We start from the raw sequence: 23,040 nt of genomic DNA, 5'->3' as shown, positions 1-23,040 counted from the left end.
AGAACCACTCTACTGTAAGACAGTCAGGAAGAAGAACCAGAACCACTCTACTGTAAGACAGTCAGGAAGAAGAACCAGAACCACTCTACTGTAAGACAGTCAGGAAGAAGAACCAGAACCACTCTACTGTAAGACAGTCAGGAAGAAGAACCAGAACCACTGTACTGTGAGACCGTCAGGAAGAAGAACCAGAACCACTCTACTGTAAGACAGTCAGGAAGAAGAACCAGAACCACTCTACTGTAAGACAGTCAGGAAGAAGAACCAGAACCACTGTACAGTGAGACTGTCAGGAAGAAGAACCAGAACCACTGTACAGTGAGACTGTCAGGAAGAAGAACCAGAACCACTCTACTGTAAGACAGTCAGGAAGAACCAGAACCACTGTACTTTGAGACTGTCAGGAAGAAGAACCAGAACCACTCTACTGTAAGACAGTCAGGAAGAACCAGAACCACTCTACTGTAAGACAGTCAGGAAGAACCAGAACCACTCTACTGTAAGACAGTCAGGAAGAACCAGAACCACTCTACTGTAAGACAGTCAGGAAGAACCAGAACCACTGTACTGTGAGACCGCCAGGAAGAAGAACCAGAACCACTCTACTGTAAGACAGTCAGGAAGAACCAGAACCACTGTACTGTGAGACCGCCAGGAAGAAGAACCAGAACCACTCTACTGTAAGACAGTCAGGAAGAACCAGAACCACTCTACTGTAAGACAGTCAGGAAGAACCAGAACCACTCTACTGTAAGACAGTCAGGAAGAACCAGAACCACTGTACTGTGAGACAGTCAGGAAGAACCAGAACCACTCTACTGTGAGACAGTCAGGAAGAACCAGAACCACTCTACTGTGAGACAGTCAGGAAGAAGAACCAGAACCACTGTACTGTGAGACAGTCAGGAAGAAGAACCAGAACCACTCTACTGTAAGACAGTCAGGAAGAACCAGAACCACTCTACTGTAAGACAGTCAGGAAGAACCAGAACCACTCTACTGTGAGACAGTCAGGAAGAACCAGAACCACTCTACTGTGAGACAATCAGGAAGAACCAGAACCACTCTACTGTGAGACAGTCGGGAAGAACCAGAACCACTCTACTGTGAGACAGTCGGGAAGAACCAGAACCACTCTACTGTGAGACAGTCAGGAAGAACCAGAACCACTCTACTATGAGACAGTCAGGAAGAACCAGAACCACTCTACTGTAAGACAGTCAGGAAGAACCAGAACCACTCTACTGTGAGACAGTCAGGAAGAACCAGAACCACTCTACTGTGAGACAGTCAGGAAGAAGAACCAGAACCACTCTACTGTGAGACAGTCAGGAAGAACCAGAACCACTCTACTGTGAGACAGTCAGGAAGAAGAACCAGAACCACTCTACTGTGAGACAGTCAGGAAGAACCAGAACCACTCTACTGTGAGACAGTCAGGAAGAACCAGAACCACTCTACTGTGAGACAGTCAGGAAGAACCAGAACCACTGTACTGTGAGACAGTCAGGAAGAAGAACCAGAACCACTCTACTGTAAGACAGTCAGGAAGAAGAACCAGAACCACTGTACTGTGAGACAGTCAGGAAAAAGTAAGTCTAGTCTTTGATCTATTGTCCGTCCGTCCGTCCGTCCGTCTGTGCACGTGCATACATGTGTATGTTTGACCGGTCTCATAGCGGCGTCATGTCGATAATAGGATGTGTCTGGCTATCTAATCTCTGACTACATGGGGAAATTGGAACCCTGTGGCATGGAATAAGATGAGAATCACAGAGAGAGAAGAAGAACAGAGAGAAAAGAAGAACAGAGAGAAGAAGACCAGGGAGAAGAAGAACAGAGAGGGAGAGAAGAACAGAGTGAGAAGGACATAGAGAAGAAGAAGAAGAAAAAGAAGAACAGAGAGAGAAGAACAGACACTTACCCAGGCTGAACTCCACATGGGGCAGCTTGGGAATCAGGATGACACCTGTGATACAGAGACAGAGAGAGGGGAAGATCATTAAGAGAGAATACAAAGCTGTTCACTCATGAAAAAATGTATAATCTAAGATAATTCAGACACCACACACACAGGCACGCAGACACTGAAACACACCGACAGACACACCGAAAAAAAACCAGAGACACACCGACAGACACCGAAACACGCACACACACATTTCACTGCAAAGGGCAAAACCATCTATCAAATACCCATTCATCTCCATATTAACCACTATGCCCTCTACGACCATTTCATTTAGGCTTTTAACGAGGTCGACGAGCATGGCACCTCTCCTCCAAATGAAACCCAAATGAAAGGCAATAAAATCCAACACCACTTCAGTGCCAGTCTTTCCATTCACTCTACGGTAGTAAGCATGGAAAAATACCTTCCGCCATCATCAACACAATATGTCTTCAGAGAGGTTTAACACTGTGGCTATTGTAATGGCTCAGACCGAAACGCCTCGTGTGATTGATGGCCCGGTTCGCTTTAGATTATGCAAACGGGCTGCAATCTATTTATCCGATTGCGGCGTGTGTCACAGCCAGAGTTCCCCGACATCCATCGCCCTGAATGCCCAGCTCCCTCCTCCCCACAACCGCCCCGATGGGGAACTAATGGAGGAGGCTGGGTGGTGGGGAGGGGGGGTGCCATCGCTTGTACCCACCATCTGATGCCAGTATGACGGGTATCATCGAGGCATGAGCTCACCACCATACCTGGAGGGCCGAGTGCCAAGGGAGAAACTCACACACTCTCTGCAACACACACACACACGCGCACCGCACCCCCTCATCCTCGTTCCACAGTGCCTGGGCAGAATTGTCCTCTCTCCCAGCATCGTCAGCCTGGCTAATGAAGCGTGGGTACTCTACACGTCTTGATGTATGGGCCGGGTGTTACAAACACAGCACACTTCTAGCGAAGACAGATCATATCATTAGGTTACTAACTCATTTTATTATCAGTAATCACTAGTTAGCTATAATCACAAGTCAAACATTTTGAATGCTTAGCAGGACAAGAAAATTGTCTAAATCCCGCACTTATCAAGAGAACATCCCTGGTCATCCCTATTGCCTCTGATCTGGCGGACTCACTAAACACAAATGCTTCGTTTGTAGATTATGTCTGAGTGTTGAACTATGACCCTGGCTATCCATACATTTCAAAAACAAACAAATTGTGTCATCTGGTTTGCTTAATATAAGACATTTTAAATGATTTATACTTTTACTTTTGATACTTAAGTACAAAAGCAAAAACTTTTAGACTTTTACTGAAGTAGTATTTTACTGGGTGACTTTTACTGAAATAGTATTTTACTGGGTGACTTTTACTGAAGTAGTATTTTACTGGGTGACTTTTACTGAAGTAGTATTTTACTGGGTGACTTTTACTGAAGATTTTACTGGGTGACTTTTACTGAAGTAGTATTTTACTGGGTGACTTTTACTGAAGTAGTATTTTACTGGGTGACTTTTACTGAAGTAGTATTTTACTGGGTGACTTTTACTGAAGTAGTATTTTAACTGGGTGACTTTTACTGAAGTAGTATTTTACTGGGTGACTTTTACTGAAGTAGTATTTTACTGGGTGACTTTTACTGAAGTAGTATTTTACTGGGTGACTTTTACTGAAGTAGTATTTTACTTGGTGATTAGAGCCCTGTGAGGTAGAGAGAGCAGTGAAGTGGCTGATTGGTGGAGTGATTAGGGCCCTGTGAGGTAGAGAGAACTATAAAGTGGCTGATTGGTGGAGTGATTAGAGCCCTGTGAGGTAGAGAGAGCAGTGAAGTGGCTGATTGTTGGTGTGATTAGGGCCCTGTGAGGTAGAGAGAGCTTTTAAGTGGCTGATTGTGATTGGCTGTCCCCTATGGTAAAGTGATGCAGAGAGGGCCTTGAGCAGCTCAACAGCTGCCATTGTCCCATGATCCCTGACAAGGGTATTTTCTAATCACCTTACGGACTATTTAACGAAGTAGTATTTTACTGGGTGACTTTTAATGAAGTAGTATTTTACTGGGTGACTTGAACTTTTACTTGAGTATTAAATTGCGGTATCTTTACTTTTACTCAAGTATAAAAATGGAGTACCTTTTCCACCGCTGGTTATACTACCATGATTGGTGTTTAACATTGAGACTATGTGACATGTTAATAACATGATACTACAGTGACTGGTGTTTAGACTATGTGACATGTTAATAACATGATACTACAGTGACTGGTGTTTAGACTATGTGACATGTTAATAACATGATACTACAGTGACTGGTGTTTAGACTATGTGACATGTTAATAACATGATACTACCATGACTGGTGTTTAACATTAAGACTATGTGACATGTTAATAACATGATACTACAGTGACTGGTGTTTAACATTAAGACTATGTGACATGTTAATAACATGATACTACAGTGACTGGTGTTTAGACTATGTGACATGTTAATAACATGATACTACAGTGACTGGTGTTTAACATTGAAACTATGTGACATGTTAATAACATGATACTACCATGACTGGTGTTTAGACTATGTGACATGTTAATAACATGATACTACAGTGACTGGTGTTTAGACTATGTGACATGTTAATAACATGATACTACAGTGACTGGTGTTTAGACTATGTGACATGTTAATAACATGATACTACAGTGACTGGTGTTTAACATTAAGACTATGTGAGAAGTTAATAACATGATACTACAGTGACTGGTGTTTAGACTATGTGACATGTTAATAACATGATACTACAGTGACTGGTGTTTAGACTATGTGACATGTTAATAACATGATACTACAGTGACTGGTGTTTAGACAATGTGACATGTTAATAACATGATACTACAGTGACTGGTGTTTAACATTAAGACTATGTGACATGTTAATAACATGATACTACAGTGACTGGTGTTTAGACTATGTGACATGTTAATAACATGATACTACAGTGACTGGTGTTTAGACTATGTGACATGTTAATAACATGATACTACCATGACTGGTGTTTAGACTATGTGACATGTTAATAACATGATACTACAGTGACTGGTGTTTAGACTATGTGACATGATAATAACATGATACTACAGTGACTGGTGTTTAGACTATGTGACATGTTAATAACATGATACTACAGTGACTGGTGTTTAGACTATGTGACATGTTAATAACATGATACTACAGTGACTGGTGTTTAGACTATGTGACATGTTAATAACATGATACTACAGTGACTGGTGTTTAACATTGAGACTATGTGACATGTTAATAACATGATACTACAGTGACTGGTGTTTAGACTATGTGACATGTTAATAACATGATACTACAGTGACTGGTGTTTAGACTATGTGACATGTTAATAACATGATACTACCATGACTGGTGTTTAGACTATGTGACATGTTAATAACATGATACTACAGTGACTGGTGTTTAACATTGAGACCATGTGACATGTTAATAACATGATACTACAGTGACTGGTGTTTAGACTATGTGACATGTTAATAACATGATACTACAGTGACTGGTGTTTAGACTATGTGACATGTTAATAACATGATACTACAGTGACTGTTGTTTAGACTATGTGACATGATAATAACATGATACTACAGTGACTGGTGTTTAACATTAAGACTATGTGACATGTTTATGACATGATACTACAGTGACTGGTGTTTAGACTATGTGACATGTTAAGAACATGATACTACAGTGACTGGTGTTTAGACTATGTGACATGTTAATAACATGATACTACAGTGACTGGTGTTTAACATTAAGACTATGTGACATGTTAATAACATGATAATACAGTGACTGGTGTTTAGACTATGTGACATGTTAATAACATGATACTACAGTGACTGGTGTTTAGACTATGTGACATGATAATAACATGATACTACAGTGACTGGTGTTTAACATTAAGACTATGTGACATGTTTATGACATGATACTACAGTGACTGGTGTTTAGACTATGTGACATGTTAAGAACATGATACTACAGTGACTGGTGTTTAGACTATGTGACATGTTAATAACATGATACTACAGTGACTGGTGTTTAACATTAAGACTATGTGACATGTTAATAACATGATAATACAGTGACTGGTGTTTAGGCTATGTGACATGTTAATAACATGATACTACAGTGACTGGTATTTAGACTATGTGACATGTTAAGAACATGATACTACAGTGACTGGTATTTAGACTATTTGACATGTTAATAACATGATACTACAGTGACTGGTGTTTAACATTGAGACTATGTGACATGTTAATATCATGATACTACCAAGACTGGTGTTTAGACTATGTGACATGTTAATAACATGATACTACAGTGACTGGTGTTTAGACAATGTGACATGTTAAGAACATGATACTACAGTGACTGGTGTGTAACATTAAGACTATGTGACATGTTAATGACATGATACTACAGTGACTGGTGTTTAGACTATGTGACATGTTAATAACATGATACTACAGTGACTGGTGTTTAGACTATGTGACATGTTAATAACATGATACTACAGTGACTGGTGTTTATACTATGTGACATGTTAATAACATGATACTACAGTGACTGGTGTTTAGACTATGTGACATGTTAATAACATGATATTACAGTGACTGGTGTTTAGACTATGTGACATGTTAATAACATGATACTACAGTGGCTGGTGTTTAGACTATGTGACATGTTAATAACATGATATTACAGTGACTGGTGTTTAGACTATGTGACATGTTAATAACATGATACTACAGTGACTGGTGTTTAACATTAAGACTATGTGACATGTTAATAACATGATACTACAGTGACTGGTGTTTAGACTATGTGACATGTTAATAACATGATACTACAGTGACTGGTGTTTAGACTATGTGACATGTTAATAACATGATACTACAGTGACTGTTGTTTAGACTATGTGACATGATAATAACATGATACTACAGTGACTGGTGTTTAACATTAAGACTATGTGACATGTTTATGACATGATACTACAGTGACTGGTGTTTAGACTATGTGACATGTTAAGAACATGATACTACAGTGACTGGTGTTTAGACTATGTGACATGTTAATAACATGATACTACAGTGACTGGTGTTTAACATTAAGACTATGTGACATGTTAATAACATGATAATACAGTGACTGGTGTTTAGACTATGTGACATGTTAATAACATGATACTACAGTGACTGGTATTTAGACTATGTGACATGTTAAGAACATGATACTAAAGTGACTGGTATTTAGACTATTTGACATGTTAATAACATGATACTACAGTGACTGGTGTTTAACATTGAGACTATGTGACATGTTAATATCATGATACTACCAAGACTGGTGTTTAGACTATGTGACATGTTAATAACATGATACTACAGTGACTGGTGTTTAGACAATGTGACATGTTAAGAACATGATACTACAGTGACTGGTGTGTAACATTAAGACTATGTGACATGTTAATGACATGATACTACAGTGACTGGTGTTTAGACTATGTGACATGTTAATAACATGATACTACAGTGACTGGTGTTTAGACTATGTGACATGTTAATAACATGATACTACAGTGACTGGTGTTTATACTATGTGACATGTTAATAACATGATACTACAGTGACTGGTGTTTAGACTATGTGACATGTTAATAACATGATATTACAGTGACTGGTGTTTAGACTATGTGACATGTTAATAACATGATACTACAGTGGCTGGTGTTTAGACTATGTGACATGTTAATAACACGATACTACAGTGACTGGTGTTTAGACTATGTGACATGTTAATAACATGATATTACAGTGACTGGTGTTTAGACTATGTGACATGTTAATAACATGATACTACAGTGACTGGTGTTTAACATTAAGACTATGTGACATGTTAATGACATGATACTACAGTGACTGGTGTTTAACGTTAAGACTATGTGACATGTTAATAACATGATACTACAGTGACTGGTGTTTAGACTATGTGACATGTTAATAACATGATACTACAGTGACTGGTGTTTAGACTATGTGACATGTTAATAACATGATACTACAGTGACTGGTGTTTAACATTGAGACTATGTGACATGTTAATAACATGATACTACAGTGACTGGTGTTTAGACTATGTGACATGTTAATAACATGATACTACAGTGACTGGTGTTTAGACTATGTGACATGTTAATAACATGATACTACAGTGACTGGTGTTTAGACTATGTGACATGTTAATAACATGATACTACAGTGACTGGTGTTTAGACTATGTGACATGTTAATAACATGATACTACAGTGACTGGTGTTTAACATTAAGACTATGTGACATGTTAATAACATGATACTACAGTGACTGGTGTTTAGACTATGTGACATGTTAATAACATGATACTACAGTGACTGGTGTTTAACATTAAGACTATGTGACATGTTGATAACATGATACTACAGTGACTGGTGTTTAGACTATGTGACATGTTAATAACATGATACTACAGTGACTGGTGTTTAACATTAAGACTATGTGACATGTTAATGACATGATACTACAGTGACTGGTGTTTAGACTATGTGACATGTTAATAACATGATACTACAGTGACTGGTGTTTAGACTATGTGACATGTTAATAACATGATACTACAGTGACTGGTGTTTAGACTATGTGACATGTTAATAACATGATACTACAGTGACTGGTGTTTAGACTATGTGACATGTTAATAACATGATACTACAGTGACTGGTGTTTAACATTAAGACTATGTGACATGTTAATAACATGATACTACAGTGACTGGTGTTTAGACTATGTGACATGTTAATAACATGATACTACAGTGACTGGTGTTTAGACTATGTGACATGTTAATAACATGATACTACAGTGACTGGTGTTTAACATTGAGACTATGTGACATGTTAATATCATGATACTACAGTGACTGGTGTTTAGACAATGTGACATGTTAAGAACATGATACTACAGTGACTGGTGTGTAACATTAAGACTATGTGACATGTTAATGACATGATACTACAGTGACTGGTGTTTAGACTATGTGACATGTTAATAACATGATACTACAGTGACTGGTGTTTAACATTAAGACTATGTGACATGTTAATAACATGATACTACAGTGACTGGTGTTTAACATTAAGACTATGTGACATGTTAATAACATGATACTACCAAGACTGGTGTTTAGACTATGTGACATGTTAATAACATGATACTACAGTGACTGGTGTTTAGACTATGTGACATGTTAAGAACATGATACTACAGTGACTGGTGTGTAACATTAAGACTATGTGACATGTTAATGACATGATACTACAGTGACTGGTGTTTAGACAATGTGACATGTTAAGAACATGATACTACAGTGACTGGTGTGTAACATTAAGACTATGTGACATGTTAATGACATGATACTACAGTGACTGGTGTTTAGACTATGTGACATGTTAATAACATGATACTACAGTGACTGGTGTTTAGACTATGTGACATGTTAATAACATGATACTACAGTGACTGGTGTTTAGACTATGTGACATGTTAAGAACGTGATACTACAGTGACTGGTGTTTAGACTATGTGACATGTTAATAACATGATACTACAGTGACTGGTGTTTAGACTATGTGACATGTTAATAACATGATACTACAGTGACTGGTGTTTAGACTATGTGACATGTTAATAACATGATACTACAGTGACTGGTGGTTAGACTATGTGACATGTTAATAACATGATACTACAGTGACTGGTGTTTAGACTATGTGTCATGTTAATGACATGATACTACAGTGACTGGTGTTTAGACTATGTGACATGTTAATAACATGATACTACAGTGACCCACTGCTAAATGACGTAAATGTAAATGACTGGTGATGAAACGTGAATAGTCTGTAAGGTGCTTAGAAAATACCCTTGTCAGGGATCAACTGTGGGTCTACAGGACTAACCCATATAATTCAAATGTTGGGTTCTACAGGACTAACCCATATAATTCAACTGTAGGTCTACAGGACTAACCCATTTAATTCAACTGCAGGTCTACAGGACTAACCCATATAATTCAACTGTGGGTCTACAGGACTAACACATTTAATTCAACTGTGGGTCTACAGGACTAACCCATATAATTCAACTGTGGGTCTACAGGACTAACACATTTAATTCAACTGTAGGTCTACAGGACTAACCCATATACAGTGTCTTGCGAAAGTATTCGGCCCCCTAGAACTTTGCGACATTTTGCCACATTTCAGGCTTCAAACATAAAGATATAAAACTGTATTTTTTTGTGAAGAATCAACAACAAGTGGGACACAATCATGAAGTGGAACGACATTTATTGGAAATTTCAAACTTTTTTAACAAATCAAAAACTGAAAAATTGGGCGTGCAAAATTATTCAGCCCCCTTAAGTTAATACTTTGTAGCGCCACCTTTTGCTGCGATTACAGCTGTAAGTCGCTTGGGGTATGTCTCTATCAGTTTTGCACATCGAGAGACTGAAATTTTTTCCCATTCCTCCTTGCAAAACAGCTCGAGCTCAGTTAGGTTGGATGGAGAGCATTTGTGAACAGCAGTTTTCAGTTCTTTCCACAGATTCTCGATCGGATTCAGGTCTGGACTTTGACTTGGCCATTCTAACACCTGGATATGTTTATTATTGAACCATTCCATTGTAGATTTTGCTTTATGTTTTAGATCATTGTCTTGTTGGAAGACAAATCTCCGTCCCAGTCTCAGGTCTTTTGCAGACTCCATCAGGTTTTCTTCCAGAATGGTCCTGTATTTGGCTCCATCCATCAATTTTAACCATCTTCCCTGTCCCTGCTGAAGAAAAGCAGGCCCAAACCATGATGCTGCCACCACCATGTTTGACAGTGGGCATGGTATGTTCAGGGTGATGAGCTGTGTTGCTTTTACGCCAAACATAACGTTTTGCATTGTTGCCAAAAAGTTCAATTTTGGTTTCATCTGACCAGAGCACCTTCTTCCACATGTTTGCTGTGTGTCCCACGTGGCTTGTGGCAAACTTTAAACAACACTTTTTATGGATATCTTTAAGAAATGGCTTTCTTCTTGCCACTCTTCCATAAAGGCCAGATTTGTGCAATATACGACTGATTGTTGTCCTATGGACAGAGTCTCCCACCTCAGCTGTAAATCTCTGCAGTTTATCCAGAGTGATCATGGGCCTCTTGGCTGCATCTCTGATCAGTCTTCTCCTTGTATGAGCTGAAAGTTTAGAGGGACGGCCAGGTCTTGGTAGATTTGCAGTGGTCTGATACTCCTTCCATTTTAATATTATCGCTTGCACAGTGCTCCTTGGGATGTTTAAAGTTTGGGAAATCTTTTTGTATCCAAATCCGGCTTTAAACTTCTTCACAACAGTATCTCGGACCTGCCTGGTGTGTTCCTTGTTCTTCATGATGCTCTCTGCGCTTTTGACGGACCTCTGAGACTATCACAGTGCAGGTGCATTTATACGGAGACTTGATTACACACAGGTGGATTGTATTTATCATCATTAGTCATTTAGGTCAATATTGGATCATTCAGAGATCCTCACTGAACTTCTGGAGAGAGTTTGCTGCACTGAAAGTAAAGGGGCTGAATAATTTTGCACGCCCAATTTTTCAGTTTTTGAATTGTTAAAAAAGTTTGAAATATCCAATAAATGTCGTTCCACTTCATGATTGTGTCCCACTTGTTGTTGATTCTTCACAAAAAAATACAGTTTTATATCTTTATGCTTGAAGCCTGAAATGTCGCAAAAGGTCGCAAAGTTCAAGGGGACCGAATACTTTCGCAAGGCACTGTAATTCAACTGTAGGTCTACAGGACTAACCCATTTAATTCAACTGTAGACAAACACATTTAATTCAACTGTAGGTCTACAGGACGAACACATTTAATTCAACTGTAGGTCTACAGGACTAACCCATTTAATTCAACTATAGGTCTACAGGACTAACCCATATAATTCAACTGTAGACAAACACATTTAATTCAACTGTAGGTCTACAGGACTAGCACATTTAATTCAACTATAGGTCTACAGGACTAACCCATTTAATTCAACTGTAGACAAACACATTTAATTCAACTGTAGGTCTACAGGACTAACACATTTAATTCAACTGTGGGTCTACAGGACTAACACATTTAATTCAACTGCAGGTCTACAGGACTAACCCATATAATTCAACTGTAGGTCTACAGGACTAACACATTTAATTCAACTGCAGGTCTACAGGACTAACCCATATAATTCAACTGTAGGTCTACAGGACTAACACATTTAATTCAACTGTAGGTCTACAGGACTAACCCATATAATTCAACTGTAGGCCAACAGAGATTTTAGAAAGTCAAGAGAGATACTACTTTCACTGTTGAAGTCAAGATGTGGCTAAACAACTATCCAAGGTGATATTGACTTGCCTCTAAATTGTACACCACATTACAAAATGATGCATCAATAGAGAACAGAATCCATGCACCTGCAAAGCTGTACCAACTTCCACTACCAGGGACTATGTAATTGACCCCTTACAGGAATTGAATTTCCCAACCGTGGACAAACAAATTCCTAATTAGTTTGACTCTAATTGCACCAGGAGAGAATTAGCCAGGTGTATAGACTAGACTAGTTGATAAACTAACAGGTGACCCAACTCCAGTGTGTTGGATTAGCATGGAGAGACAGAGAAACACAGGTGCAGTATAATGTGCAACTTACGCTACTCCTCTGGCGTGATAAATATGGAAATAAACCACTGAGGGGGGTCCTTGGAGATGCACCGGAGACTACGAACACATATGCAGGCATGCATACACTCAAATCAGACACACACACACACACACACACACACACACACACACACACACACACACACACACACACACACACACACACACACGAACACTTGCACAGACTAGCACACACACACTGGAGGGGGGCCACGCCAAATGAGGTGTGCCCATCTGTGATACGTTTCACATGAATCTAGAAATAATAGCTCTGGTATAGGGAGGAGGGAGGGAGAGCGGGAGGGAAAGGAGGGGGTAATGTATTCTGAAGTGCACAAGGTGATTTTTCTGGGACGACAGCCCTAATGAACTTCCAAGGACTTGTGTGTGTGTGTGGGGGGGGGGGGTCTGTGTCTCACAGATGCTCATTTAACCCCCCTCCCTCCCTCCTCTCTCTCTCTTTCATCTCTCTTTCCTCCCCTTCCTACGTGTTTACCACTTGGGGCCGGAGTCCTGAGCCCGTAACTCTGAGGAAAGTGGGAAGGTGGAGGTCGGAACTCGGGAGGAAGACCCACATGGGAATGCTGCTCATTCACAGTTATCACAAAATGATGCCAGAGAAATTCCTCCTCCTTCCCTCCCTCCATACCTCCCACTTTGCACGCACCTACATCCCCTGCAGAGTGTCGAGCGAGCGAAAGCTACGTGGTGAGAAAAATAAGCAATTCCCTGGGAAGGAGAAGCCTGGAAAAGCCCTGGCGTGGGTTAGCAGCCGTTGTTACGATGATCTTAATCACCTCGCTTATCCCTTTCATGAATAGATATTACATTTAAGGGGCCGGGCCCAAGACACAGTCATGTTTTTTTCTTTTAATATAATTTACCTAGGAGTAGGGGAATGCATTGAACGCATTACCCATAATTCACTGCCTGCCGAGGGCTCAGTGGGATTTGAAACTTGGGAGAAAAAAAAATCTCTCGCCGTCTCTCCTTTTTCCGGAGAAATTGCCATTATAGAAGAACACCTGGACTATGCTGATGATTCAATCACCAGAACGACAGCAGCTAGCGCGGCCTGCTGCCGACACACACCTGACGAGATTGATGTTTTAACAAAAGGCCCAATAACCGTAAGTGGTGGTTGAATGGGGAGAATGAGTTACTGTCACATTAAGGCCCTGGGATCTACTAGAGAGAGGACAGACAGTTAATGGTGGTGGAAGGATTTGTCACCTACGTTTAATGAAGAGGCGTAAAACAGTTAAGTTGCATGTTAATGAGGTGGTTTTAGACTGGTGAACCAGGAGGGATGGATAGACGTCAGAGGGTTAAGTGGTAACATCCAGACCAGTAAAGGTTCAAATCCTAGATTCTAAAGGTGGATTTGTGTATTCACAGCTTGGGTCATAATGGATTGATAATGAGGTTATCTAATTGTAAGCTATATCCTGCTTGTAACACCATTATGCTGCTTATAGCGCCAGAAACTGTCACGACTTCCTCCGAAGTCGGTCCCTCTCCTTGTTCAAGCGACGTTCGGTGGTCAACGTCACTGGTCTTCTAGCCATCGCCGATCCACCTTTTTCCATTTGTTTTGTCTTGTCTTCCCACACATCTGGTTTCAATTCCATCAATTACATGTTGTGTATTTAACCCTCTGTCCCCACATGTCCTTGTCCGGTATTGTTTATTGTAAGTGCTTGTGCACGTTATGTCTGGGGTTTTTGTCCCATTGTATATATTGTTTTTGTTCACAGTGATTTTTATCATTAAACTGTGCTGTTGTAACACAGTCTTTGCTCTCCTGCGCCTGACTTCTCTACCGCCAGTACGCACGCCTTACAGAAACTACGATAACATAGGCCCATGAGTATAGTCAATGCTGATATGATTCATACAGGTGACTGTTCAAAACTGTGTCCGTCAGGGTCAAAAATATAATGGATTCTGACCTTTGACCTCTTTTAGACTTTTGATGTAGAGCATGTGGGCGCAATGAATACCAAACTCTCTAGTCTAGGTGACCTGAACGCGCCAAGCCTGTCTCATCTCACCCAACGCTATTCCCACTGCCTCTTATCTTCTACGTCAACCCAGCGACAAGATAAACAAATTCACCTTGTGATTGGTAATGGGAGGTTGTCAAGCTGTCTGTGGCGCTGTAGCTCTATAATTACCTTCTTTGTTCAATTCCCTTCTTCCGTTTCCCCCTCCGCACTTTGCGAAAACAAAACCGGAGGTGTTCAACGGCTGCGTCCCAAATGGCACCCTACTCCCTACATGGGATAGGATACGTACAGGCCCTGGTCAAAAGCAGTGTTCTATAAAGGGAATAGGGTGCCATTTGGAACGCACAGGTCCAGAGCAGAGGTGTTCATTATTACTGATTACACACCCACTTAAAGTTGGGCTGGAGGGAGGGATGGAGGGATGGAGGGCGGAAGAGGGGAAAAAAGAGCTTTACTTGATAGGAAATTATCTTATTTTGACATATATTTCAAAACATCCCTTGATCCCATAAGCTGTGATGAGGAGAGGAACGAAATAGAGAGAGAGAGAGTGTGTGTGTGTGTGTGTGTGTGTGTGTGTGTGTGTGTGTACGCTCCTTGTTCCTCATTCTTCTTTCATTTTCATAAAGGCTTCAATCACTAGCTGTTAGCCTTCAGGGAAGACATCCGAGTTTAACATGCTACGATGCTAACAATACTGCAGTATTTGTCCTCCTGAAGAGCCATGGCATCAGCCCCAGGAGGAGACAGAATGGAGGCTCAGTGCCACCACTGAAATCAACGCTTATCTCATTATCATGCACCTGGAGTGATGACCATGGGAGATGTATTTTGCCTCTGCCAAAGCTTATTAGTGACAACAGTTTGGCCCACACGGTGGTTTTAGGATCCTTAACACACACACACACACACACACACACACACACACACACACACACACACACACACACACACACACACACACACACACACACACAAACACACAAACACACACACACACACACACACACACACACACACACACACACACACACACACACACACACACACACACACACACACACACACACACACACAAAGAAGAACATTTGTTCTTAAAGGAGTACAAACGCTTGTCACTGTTGTGGTACCCTGTAAGGTATATTCTTTGTACCTTTAACTCTAGGTACATAATTGTACCCTTGCAGTTTGTACCTTAAAAGAGCCAATAGTGTACCTTAAGGGACAAGATGGTTCCTTTTAAGTGGCAAAGATGTACCTCTTAAAAGGTTCTGGGGTGTTGTTTTAACACTGTAGGGTGTAAAACCGCAGTTTCATTTTTCCCATGGTGCCTTTCAGATTCATTTTAGAGTTATCAGTACCACCCATGACTGTGTTTGCTAGTGACAGAGACATGGTTGTTGCATTCATCTAAGTGAAAATGCTAATATTGAAATTAAACTCTTAATGACAGTACATTACATATATCATAAGGCCATACTTTGACAGTCCATTTTTACCCCATCACAGTGATCTGAAACTGCTGGATTGCAGGCCACATCAGGCAAGTCTTATTATGTTGGCTTGCAAAGTGCTTTTTAATTCCTATTGGAATCCAGCCAGAGTTAGGATATAAAAAAAGGTGCATTTAGAATGACTGCCAAGGTAGACAAATTGATTAACAATCTAAATGGGAACAATCTCAGTAACGGGTACAAGAAGTCCAACTACCAACAAATTGGATTAGTTTAGAAACATATTTGTTATTTATCTTTGTGTAGCATACGATCAATCAATCCATTTGCATGAAAAAACACACATATTGAAACAAAAAATTCTGAAAATCCCCCTGCAATAGAGCATGCCGAGCGGTACCCTAAAAGGTACCGAACAGTACCATGTGAAATCATTATGTGTACCTTTGAAGGTACATTGTGCATTCACCTTTTTCTACCCCAGGGAACAATACTATATAATATAAAATAATAATACTAATATTAATATATGCTATTTAGCAGACTCTTTTATCCAAAGTGACTTACAGTGAGGCCTGCATACATTTTACGTATGGATGGGCCCAGTAAACAACGTTGTTTTCAACGTCATTTCAACAAAAACATTAAAATCAATGTGGAAAACTGGATTTGAAAATAGTCATCAAAGTAAGGACATTGTGTATTGTTTTCACACAACTTTGAAACTAAATTCAATGACATGGTGACATTTTCTATTTATTTCACGTTAGTTGTGTCCAGAGGGGTAGAATGCAGAGAAGTGGAGCATGAGGAGTGGAGGTTAGTGGAGGATGGATGAGGATAATTGAGGACACAGGTAAAGGGAAAACAGAGAGAGAATGAATGAGAAAGCAAATAGGAGAGGGGGAAAGAAAGAATGAGATAGACAGCAAGAACGAGGAGAGGATGAAGGAGCAGCATTCTAAGAAGGAGTGAGTGAACTAAAGAGAGAAGAAAGCTGTATCTATAGCAGGGAAGGCCAACTCCAGTCCTCAGGGGCCTGATTGGTGTCACACTGTTGCCCCAGCCCCAGCTAACACACCTGATTCCAGTAATCAACTAATCCGTATCTTCAGTATAGAACGCAATTAGTTTAATCATTTGTGGGGGGGGGGGGGGGGGGGTGACAGCACTTTGGCCACCGAAGCCTGGATCTGCCTATGATCTACAGTAAATGTAGAGCTCACCAGCTCCGGTCAGTCCATCTCCTCCGGTCAGCGGCTCCCCCTCCTCTTCCATCATGTCCACCCTGCACTCATGGCCGAGGTGCCGTGTCCCACCGTCCTCCATATCCACGGCTCTCCCTCCTCCTCCTCCTCCAAGGAATGCCACGGTCCAGTCCAGCTCAGTCCCGGCTAGCGCTTCCTTGTGAATCCTTGCGAAAGGCTTTGAGGCAGATAGGATCGTCTCTCACTCTCTCACTGTCGTGCCGCTCTCTCTGGCAGCATAAAATACGCCTTTTAAAAACGGAGGAGAGAGGGAAGTGGGGGTCCAAGAGTGGGGAGGGAGGGAAGGGTGGGAGGGAGGGAATGAGGGACTGAGGCAGGGAATGAAAGAGAAGGCAGGACAGAATTGATGTTAGGTGCGATAAACAGCTCAATCCATCAATCTTGTGCTGTCAGATGGAGCACCTAGACTAGACTGGTGGAGGCAGGCAGGATGGGACGCTGACGTTCTCTCTCTCTCTCTCCTCTCTCTCTCTAACGCACTGCCACAGCTAGATCCAGGCAATGCAGCAGGGGACTCTCTCTTTCCCTGTGTGTTCCTCTCTCGCTCTCCCTCCCCTTTCTCTCTCGCTCCCTCTCGGTTCTTCTCTCTCTCTCTAAGAAAGGCAATTAACAAGACCATGACTGATGAGCTCCTTATGGGAGATCTGCCATGCAGCAGGTGAAGCTAGCAGATGCATACGGCAGAGCACATGAAAACATAGAGAGAGAGAGAGAGAGCCTCAGAGAGAGAGAGAGAGAGAGAGGGGGGGGGAAGAGAAGGAGGGGAAAGAGAGAAAGGGGAGTGGAAAATAAGTATGCGTGCAACTGTAGTACATAGTGAGTCTTAGAGGTTTTTGTTACATTGTTTATTTCACTTTTGTTTACTATCTATTTCACTTGCTTGGGCAATGTAAACATATGTTTCCCATGCCAAGAAAGCCCTTTGAATTTAATTTAATTGAGAGAGAGAGGGAGAGAGAGAGATTTGCCTAAACATCAGGTAACCTATACAAAGCTGTGAAGGGATCTGAGACAAGGCAAGAAGAGCATTCTATGCCATCAAAAGGAACATAAAATTCAACATACCAATTAGGATCTGGCTAAAAATACTTGAATCAGTTATAGAACCCATTGCCTTTTATGGTCGTGAGGTCTGGGGTCCGCTCACAAACCAAGAATTCACAAAATGGGACAAACACCAAATTGAGACTCTATATGCAGAATTTTGCAAAAATATCATCTGTGTACAACGTAGAACACCAAATAATGGATGCAGAGAAGAATTAGGCCGATACCAGCTAATAATCAAAATCCAGAAAAGAGCCGTTAAATTCTACAACAACCTAAAAGGAAGCGATTCCCAAACCTTCCATAACAAAGCCATCACCTACAGAGAGATGAACCTGGAGAAGAGTCCCCTAAGCAAGCTGGTCCTGGGGCTCTGTTCACAAACACACTCCACAGAGCCCCAGGACAGCAACACAATTAGACCCAACCAAGTCATGAGAAAACAAAAAGATAATTACTTGACACATTGGAAAGAATTTATTAAAAAAACAGAGCAAACTAGAATGCTATCTGGCCCTAAACAGAGAGTACACAGTGGCAGAATACCTGACCTCTGTGACTGACCCAAACTTAAGGAAAGCTCTGACTATGTACAAACTCAGTGAGCATAGCCTTGCTATTGAGAAAAACCGCTGAAAGCAGAACTGGCTCTCAAGAGAGGACAGGCTATGTGCACACTGCCCACAAAATGAGGTCAAAAACTGAGATGCACTTCCTAACCTCCTGCCAAATGTATGACCATATTAGAGGCACATATTTCCCTCGGATTACACAGAACCAAAAGAAAGAATTTGAAAACAAATCCAATTTTGATAAACTCCCATATCGACTGGGTGAAACACCACAGTGTGCAATCACAGCAGCAAGATTTGTGAAGTGTTGCCACAAGAAAAGGGCAACCAGTGAAGAACAAACACCATTGTAAATACAATCCATATTTATGCTTATTTATTTTACCTTTGGTACTTTAACTATTTGCTCATCATTACAATGCTGAATATATATACAGTGCCTTGCGAAAGTATTTGGCCCCCTTGAACTTTGCGACCTTTTGCCACATTTCAGGCTTCAAACATAAAGATATAAAACTGTATTTTTTTGTGAAGAATCAACAACAAGTGGGACACAATCATGAAGTGGAACGACATTTATTGGATATTTGAAACTTTTTTAACAAATCAAAAACTGAAAAATTGGGTGTGCAAAATTATTCAGCCCCCTTAAGTTAATACTTTGTAGCACCACCTTTTGCTGCGATTACAGCTGTAAGTCGCTTGGGGTATGTCTCTATCAGTTTTGCACATCGAGAGACTGACATTTTTTCCCATTCCTCCTTGCAAAACAGCTCGAGCTCAGTGAGGTTGGATGGAGAGCATTTGTGAACAGCAGTTTTCAGTTCTTTCCACAGATTCTCGATTGGATTCAGGTCTGGACTTTGACTTGGCCATTCTAACACCTGGATATGTTTATTTTTGAACCATTCCATTGTAGATTTTGCTTTATGTTTTGGATCATTGTCTTGTTGGAAGACAAATCTCAGTCCCAGTCTCAGGTCTTTTGCAGACTCCATCAGGTTTTCTTCCAGAATGGTCCTGTATTTGGCTCCATCCATCTTCCCATCAATTTTAACCATCTTCCCTGTCCCTGCTGAAGAAAAGCAGGCCCAAACCATGATGCTGCCACTACCATGGCAGTGGGGATGGTGTGTTCAGCTGTGTTGCTTTTACGCCAAACATAACGTTTTGCATTGTTGCCAAAAAGTTCAATTTTGGTTTCATCTGACCAGAGCACCTTCTTCCACATGTGTTGGTGTGCAGTGTTGTTCCCCAGTGTTGGGGAACGGTTCTGAGGATGGTGCAGTGCTGAGAACGGTTCTGAGGATGTTGCAGTGTTGGGGAACGGTTCTGAGGATGGTGCAGTGCTGAGAACGGTTCTGAGGATGGTGCAGTGCTGAGAACGGTTCTGAGGATGTTGCAGTGTTGGGGAACGGTTCTGAGGATGGTGCAGTGTTGGGGAACGGTTCTGAGGATGGTGCAGTGCTGGGGAACGGTTCTGAGGATGGTGCAGTTCTGGGGAACAGTTCTGAGGATGGTGCAGTGCTGGGGAACGGTTCTGAGGATGGTGCAGTGCTGGGGAACGGTTCTGAGGATGGTGCAGTGCTGGGAACAGTTCTGAGGATGGTGCAGTGCTGGGAACGGTTCTGAGGATGGTGCAGTGCTGGGAACGGTTCTGAGGATGGTGTAGTGCTGGGAACAGATCTGAGGATGGTGCAGTGCTGGGGAACGGTTCTGAGGATGGTGCAGTGCTGGGAACGGTTCTGAGGATGGTGCAGTGCTGGGAACGGTTCTGAGGATGGTGCAGTGCTGGGGAACGGTTCTGAGGATGGTGCAGTGCTGGGAACGGTTCTGAGGATGGTGCAGTGCTGGGAACGGTTCTGAGGATGGTGTAGCATGACAACTCCTCCAGCAGGTACTACAGGTTGGTACAGGACAGAGGGATAGAGAGAAGGATAAAGATGGAGTGTGCTCCCCAGCTCATTATTATTAACTGAGCTACTTCCAGCATCGTTCGACAAACACCTCATTGATTAGCCAAGGTGTGTGTGTCTGTCTGTGTCTCTGACTGTGTCTTCATGTGAGTTGGATTGGTAATTGAATGTGTTCATTTAAGAGTTTGTGAGTGTATTCATCCTTGTGTGTGTGTGTGTGTGTGTGCGTGTGCGCGCGTGTGCATGTGCATGTGCGTGTGTGCGAGAGAGAGAGATTGTGTAGTCACATGCGCCGAATACAACTGGTGTAAACTTTACAGTGAAATGCTAACAAGAAGAATAAAATAAAACATACAAGAATGGAGCTATCTACAGGGAGTACCAGTACCAGATCACTGTAGAGCTATCTACAGGGAGCACCAGTACCAGATCACTGTAGAGCTATATACAGGGAGTACCAGTACCAGATCACTGTGGAGCTCTATACAGGGAGTACCAGTACCAGAACACTGTGGAGCTCTATACAGGGAGTACCAGTACCAGAACACTGTGGAGCTATATACAGGGTGTACCAGTACCAGATTACTGTGGAGCTCTATACAGGGAGTACCAGTACCAGAACACTGTGGAGCTATATACAGGGTGTACCAGTACCAGATCACTGTGGAGCTCTATACAGGGAGTACCAGTACCAGAACACTGTGGAGCTATATACAGGGAGTACCAGTACCAGATTACTGTGGAGCTATATACAGGGAGTACCAGATCACTGTAGAGCTATATACAGGGAGTACCAGTACCAGAATACTGTGGAGCTATATACAGGGAGTACCAGTACCAGATCACTGTGGAGCTATATACAGGGAGTACCAGTACCAGATCACTGTGGAGCTCTATACAAGGAGTACCAGATCACTGTGGAGCTATATACAGGGAGTACCAGATCACTGTAGAGCTATATACAGGGAGTACCAGTACCAGAACACTGTGGAACTATAAACAGGGAGCACCAGTACCAGAACACTGTGGAGCTATATACATGGAGTACCAGTACCAGATCACTGTAGAGCTATATACAGGGAGTACCAGTACCACATGACTGTGGAGCTCTATACAGGGAGTACCAGATCACTGTGGAGCTATATACAGGGAGTACCAGTACCAGATCACTGTGGAGCTATATACATGGAGTACCAGTACCAGATCACTGTGGAGCTATATACAGGGAGTACCAGTACCAGAACACTGTGGAGCTATATACAGGGAGTACCAGTACCAGATCACTGTGGAGCTATATACATGGAGTACCAGTACCAGATCACTGTGGAGCTATATACATGGAGTACCAGTACCAGATCACTGTGGAGCTATATACAGGGAGTACCAGTACCAGAATACTGTGGAGCTATATACAGGGAGTACCAGTACCAGATCACTGTGGAGCTATATACAGGGAGTACCAGTACCAGACCACTGTGGAGCTCTATACAAGGAGTACCAGATCACTGTGGAGCTATATACAGGGAGTACCAGTACCAGATCACTGTGGAGCTATATACAGGGAGTACCAGTACCAGATCACTGTGGAGCTATATACAGGGAGTACCAGTACCAGATCACTGTGGAGCTATATACAGGGTGTACCAGTACCAGATCACTGTGGAGCTATATACAGGGAGTACCAGTACCAGATCACTGTGGAGCTATATACATGGAGTACCAGTACCAGATCACTGTGGAGCTATATACAGGGAGTACTAGTACCAGATCACTGTGGAGCTATATACATGGAGTACCAGTACAAGATCACTGTGGAGCTATACACAGGGAGTACCAGTACCAGATCACTGTGGAGCTATATACAGGGAGTACCAGTACCAGATCACTGTGGAGCTATATACATGGAGTATCAGTACCAGATCACTGTG

The 23,040-nt window shown here is 41.6% G+C and overlaps 1 protein-coding gene across 7 annotated transcripts in view; it reads right to left on the bottom strand.

The window, feature by feature from the left end:
* Window positions 1-23,040, bottom strand: part of LOC110498435 (type II inositol 3,4-bisphosphate 4-phosphatase) — a 243,404-nt gene that overhangs the window by 203,982 nt on the left and 16,382 nt on the right. For all 7 annotated transcript variants that reach the window (XR_005034211.1, XR_005034210.1, XM_036933670.1 and 4 more), the window contains exons 3-4: window positions 17,536-17,885; window positions 1,925-1,969 (exon numbers count right to left, since the gene is read on the bottom strand). Coding sequence is in view for 5 of the 7 variants with exons in the window: in XM_036933670.1 (XP_036789565.1) it covers window positions 1,925-1,969; window positions 17,536-17,638 (148 nt within the window). In the remaining 2 variants the exon portion in view is untranslated. The remainder of the gene's footprint in view (window positions 1-1,924; window positions 1,970-17,535; window positions 17,886-23,040) is intronic.

This window comes from Oncorhynchus mykiss, chromosome 10 (genome assembly GCF_013265735.2).
Source record: "Oncorhynchus mykiss isolate Arlee chromosome 10, USDA_OmykA_1.1, whole genome shotgun sequence".
Classification (NCBI taxonomy): domain Eukaryota; kingdom Metazoa; phylum Chordata; class Actinopteri; order Salmoniformes; family Salmonidae; genus Oncorhynchus; species Oncorhynchus mykiss.
Note: the sequence above shows the minus strand (reverse complement) of the source record. Positions and strands in the feature narration are given on the sequence as shown.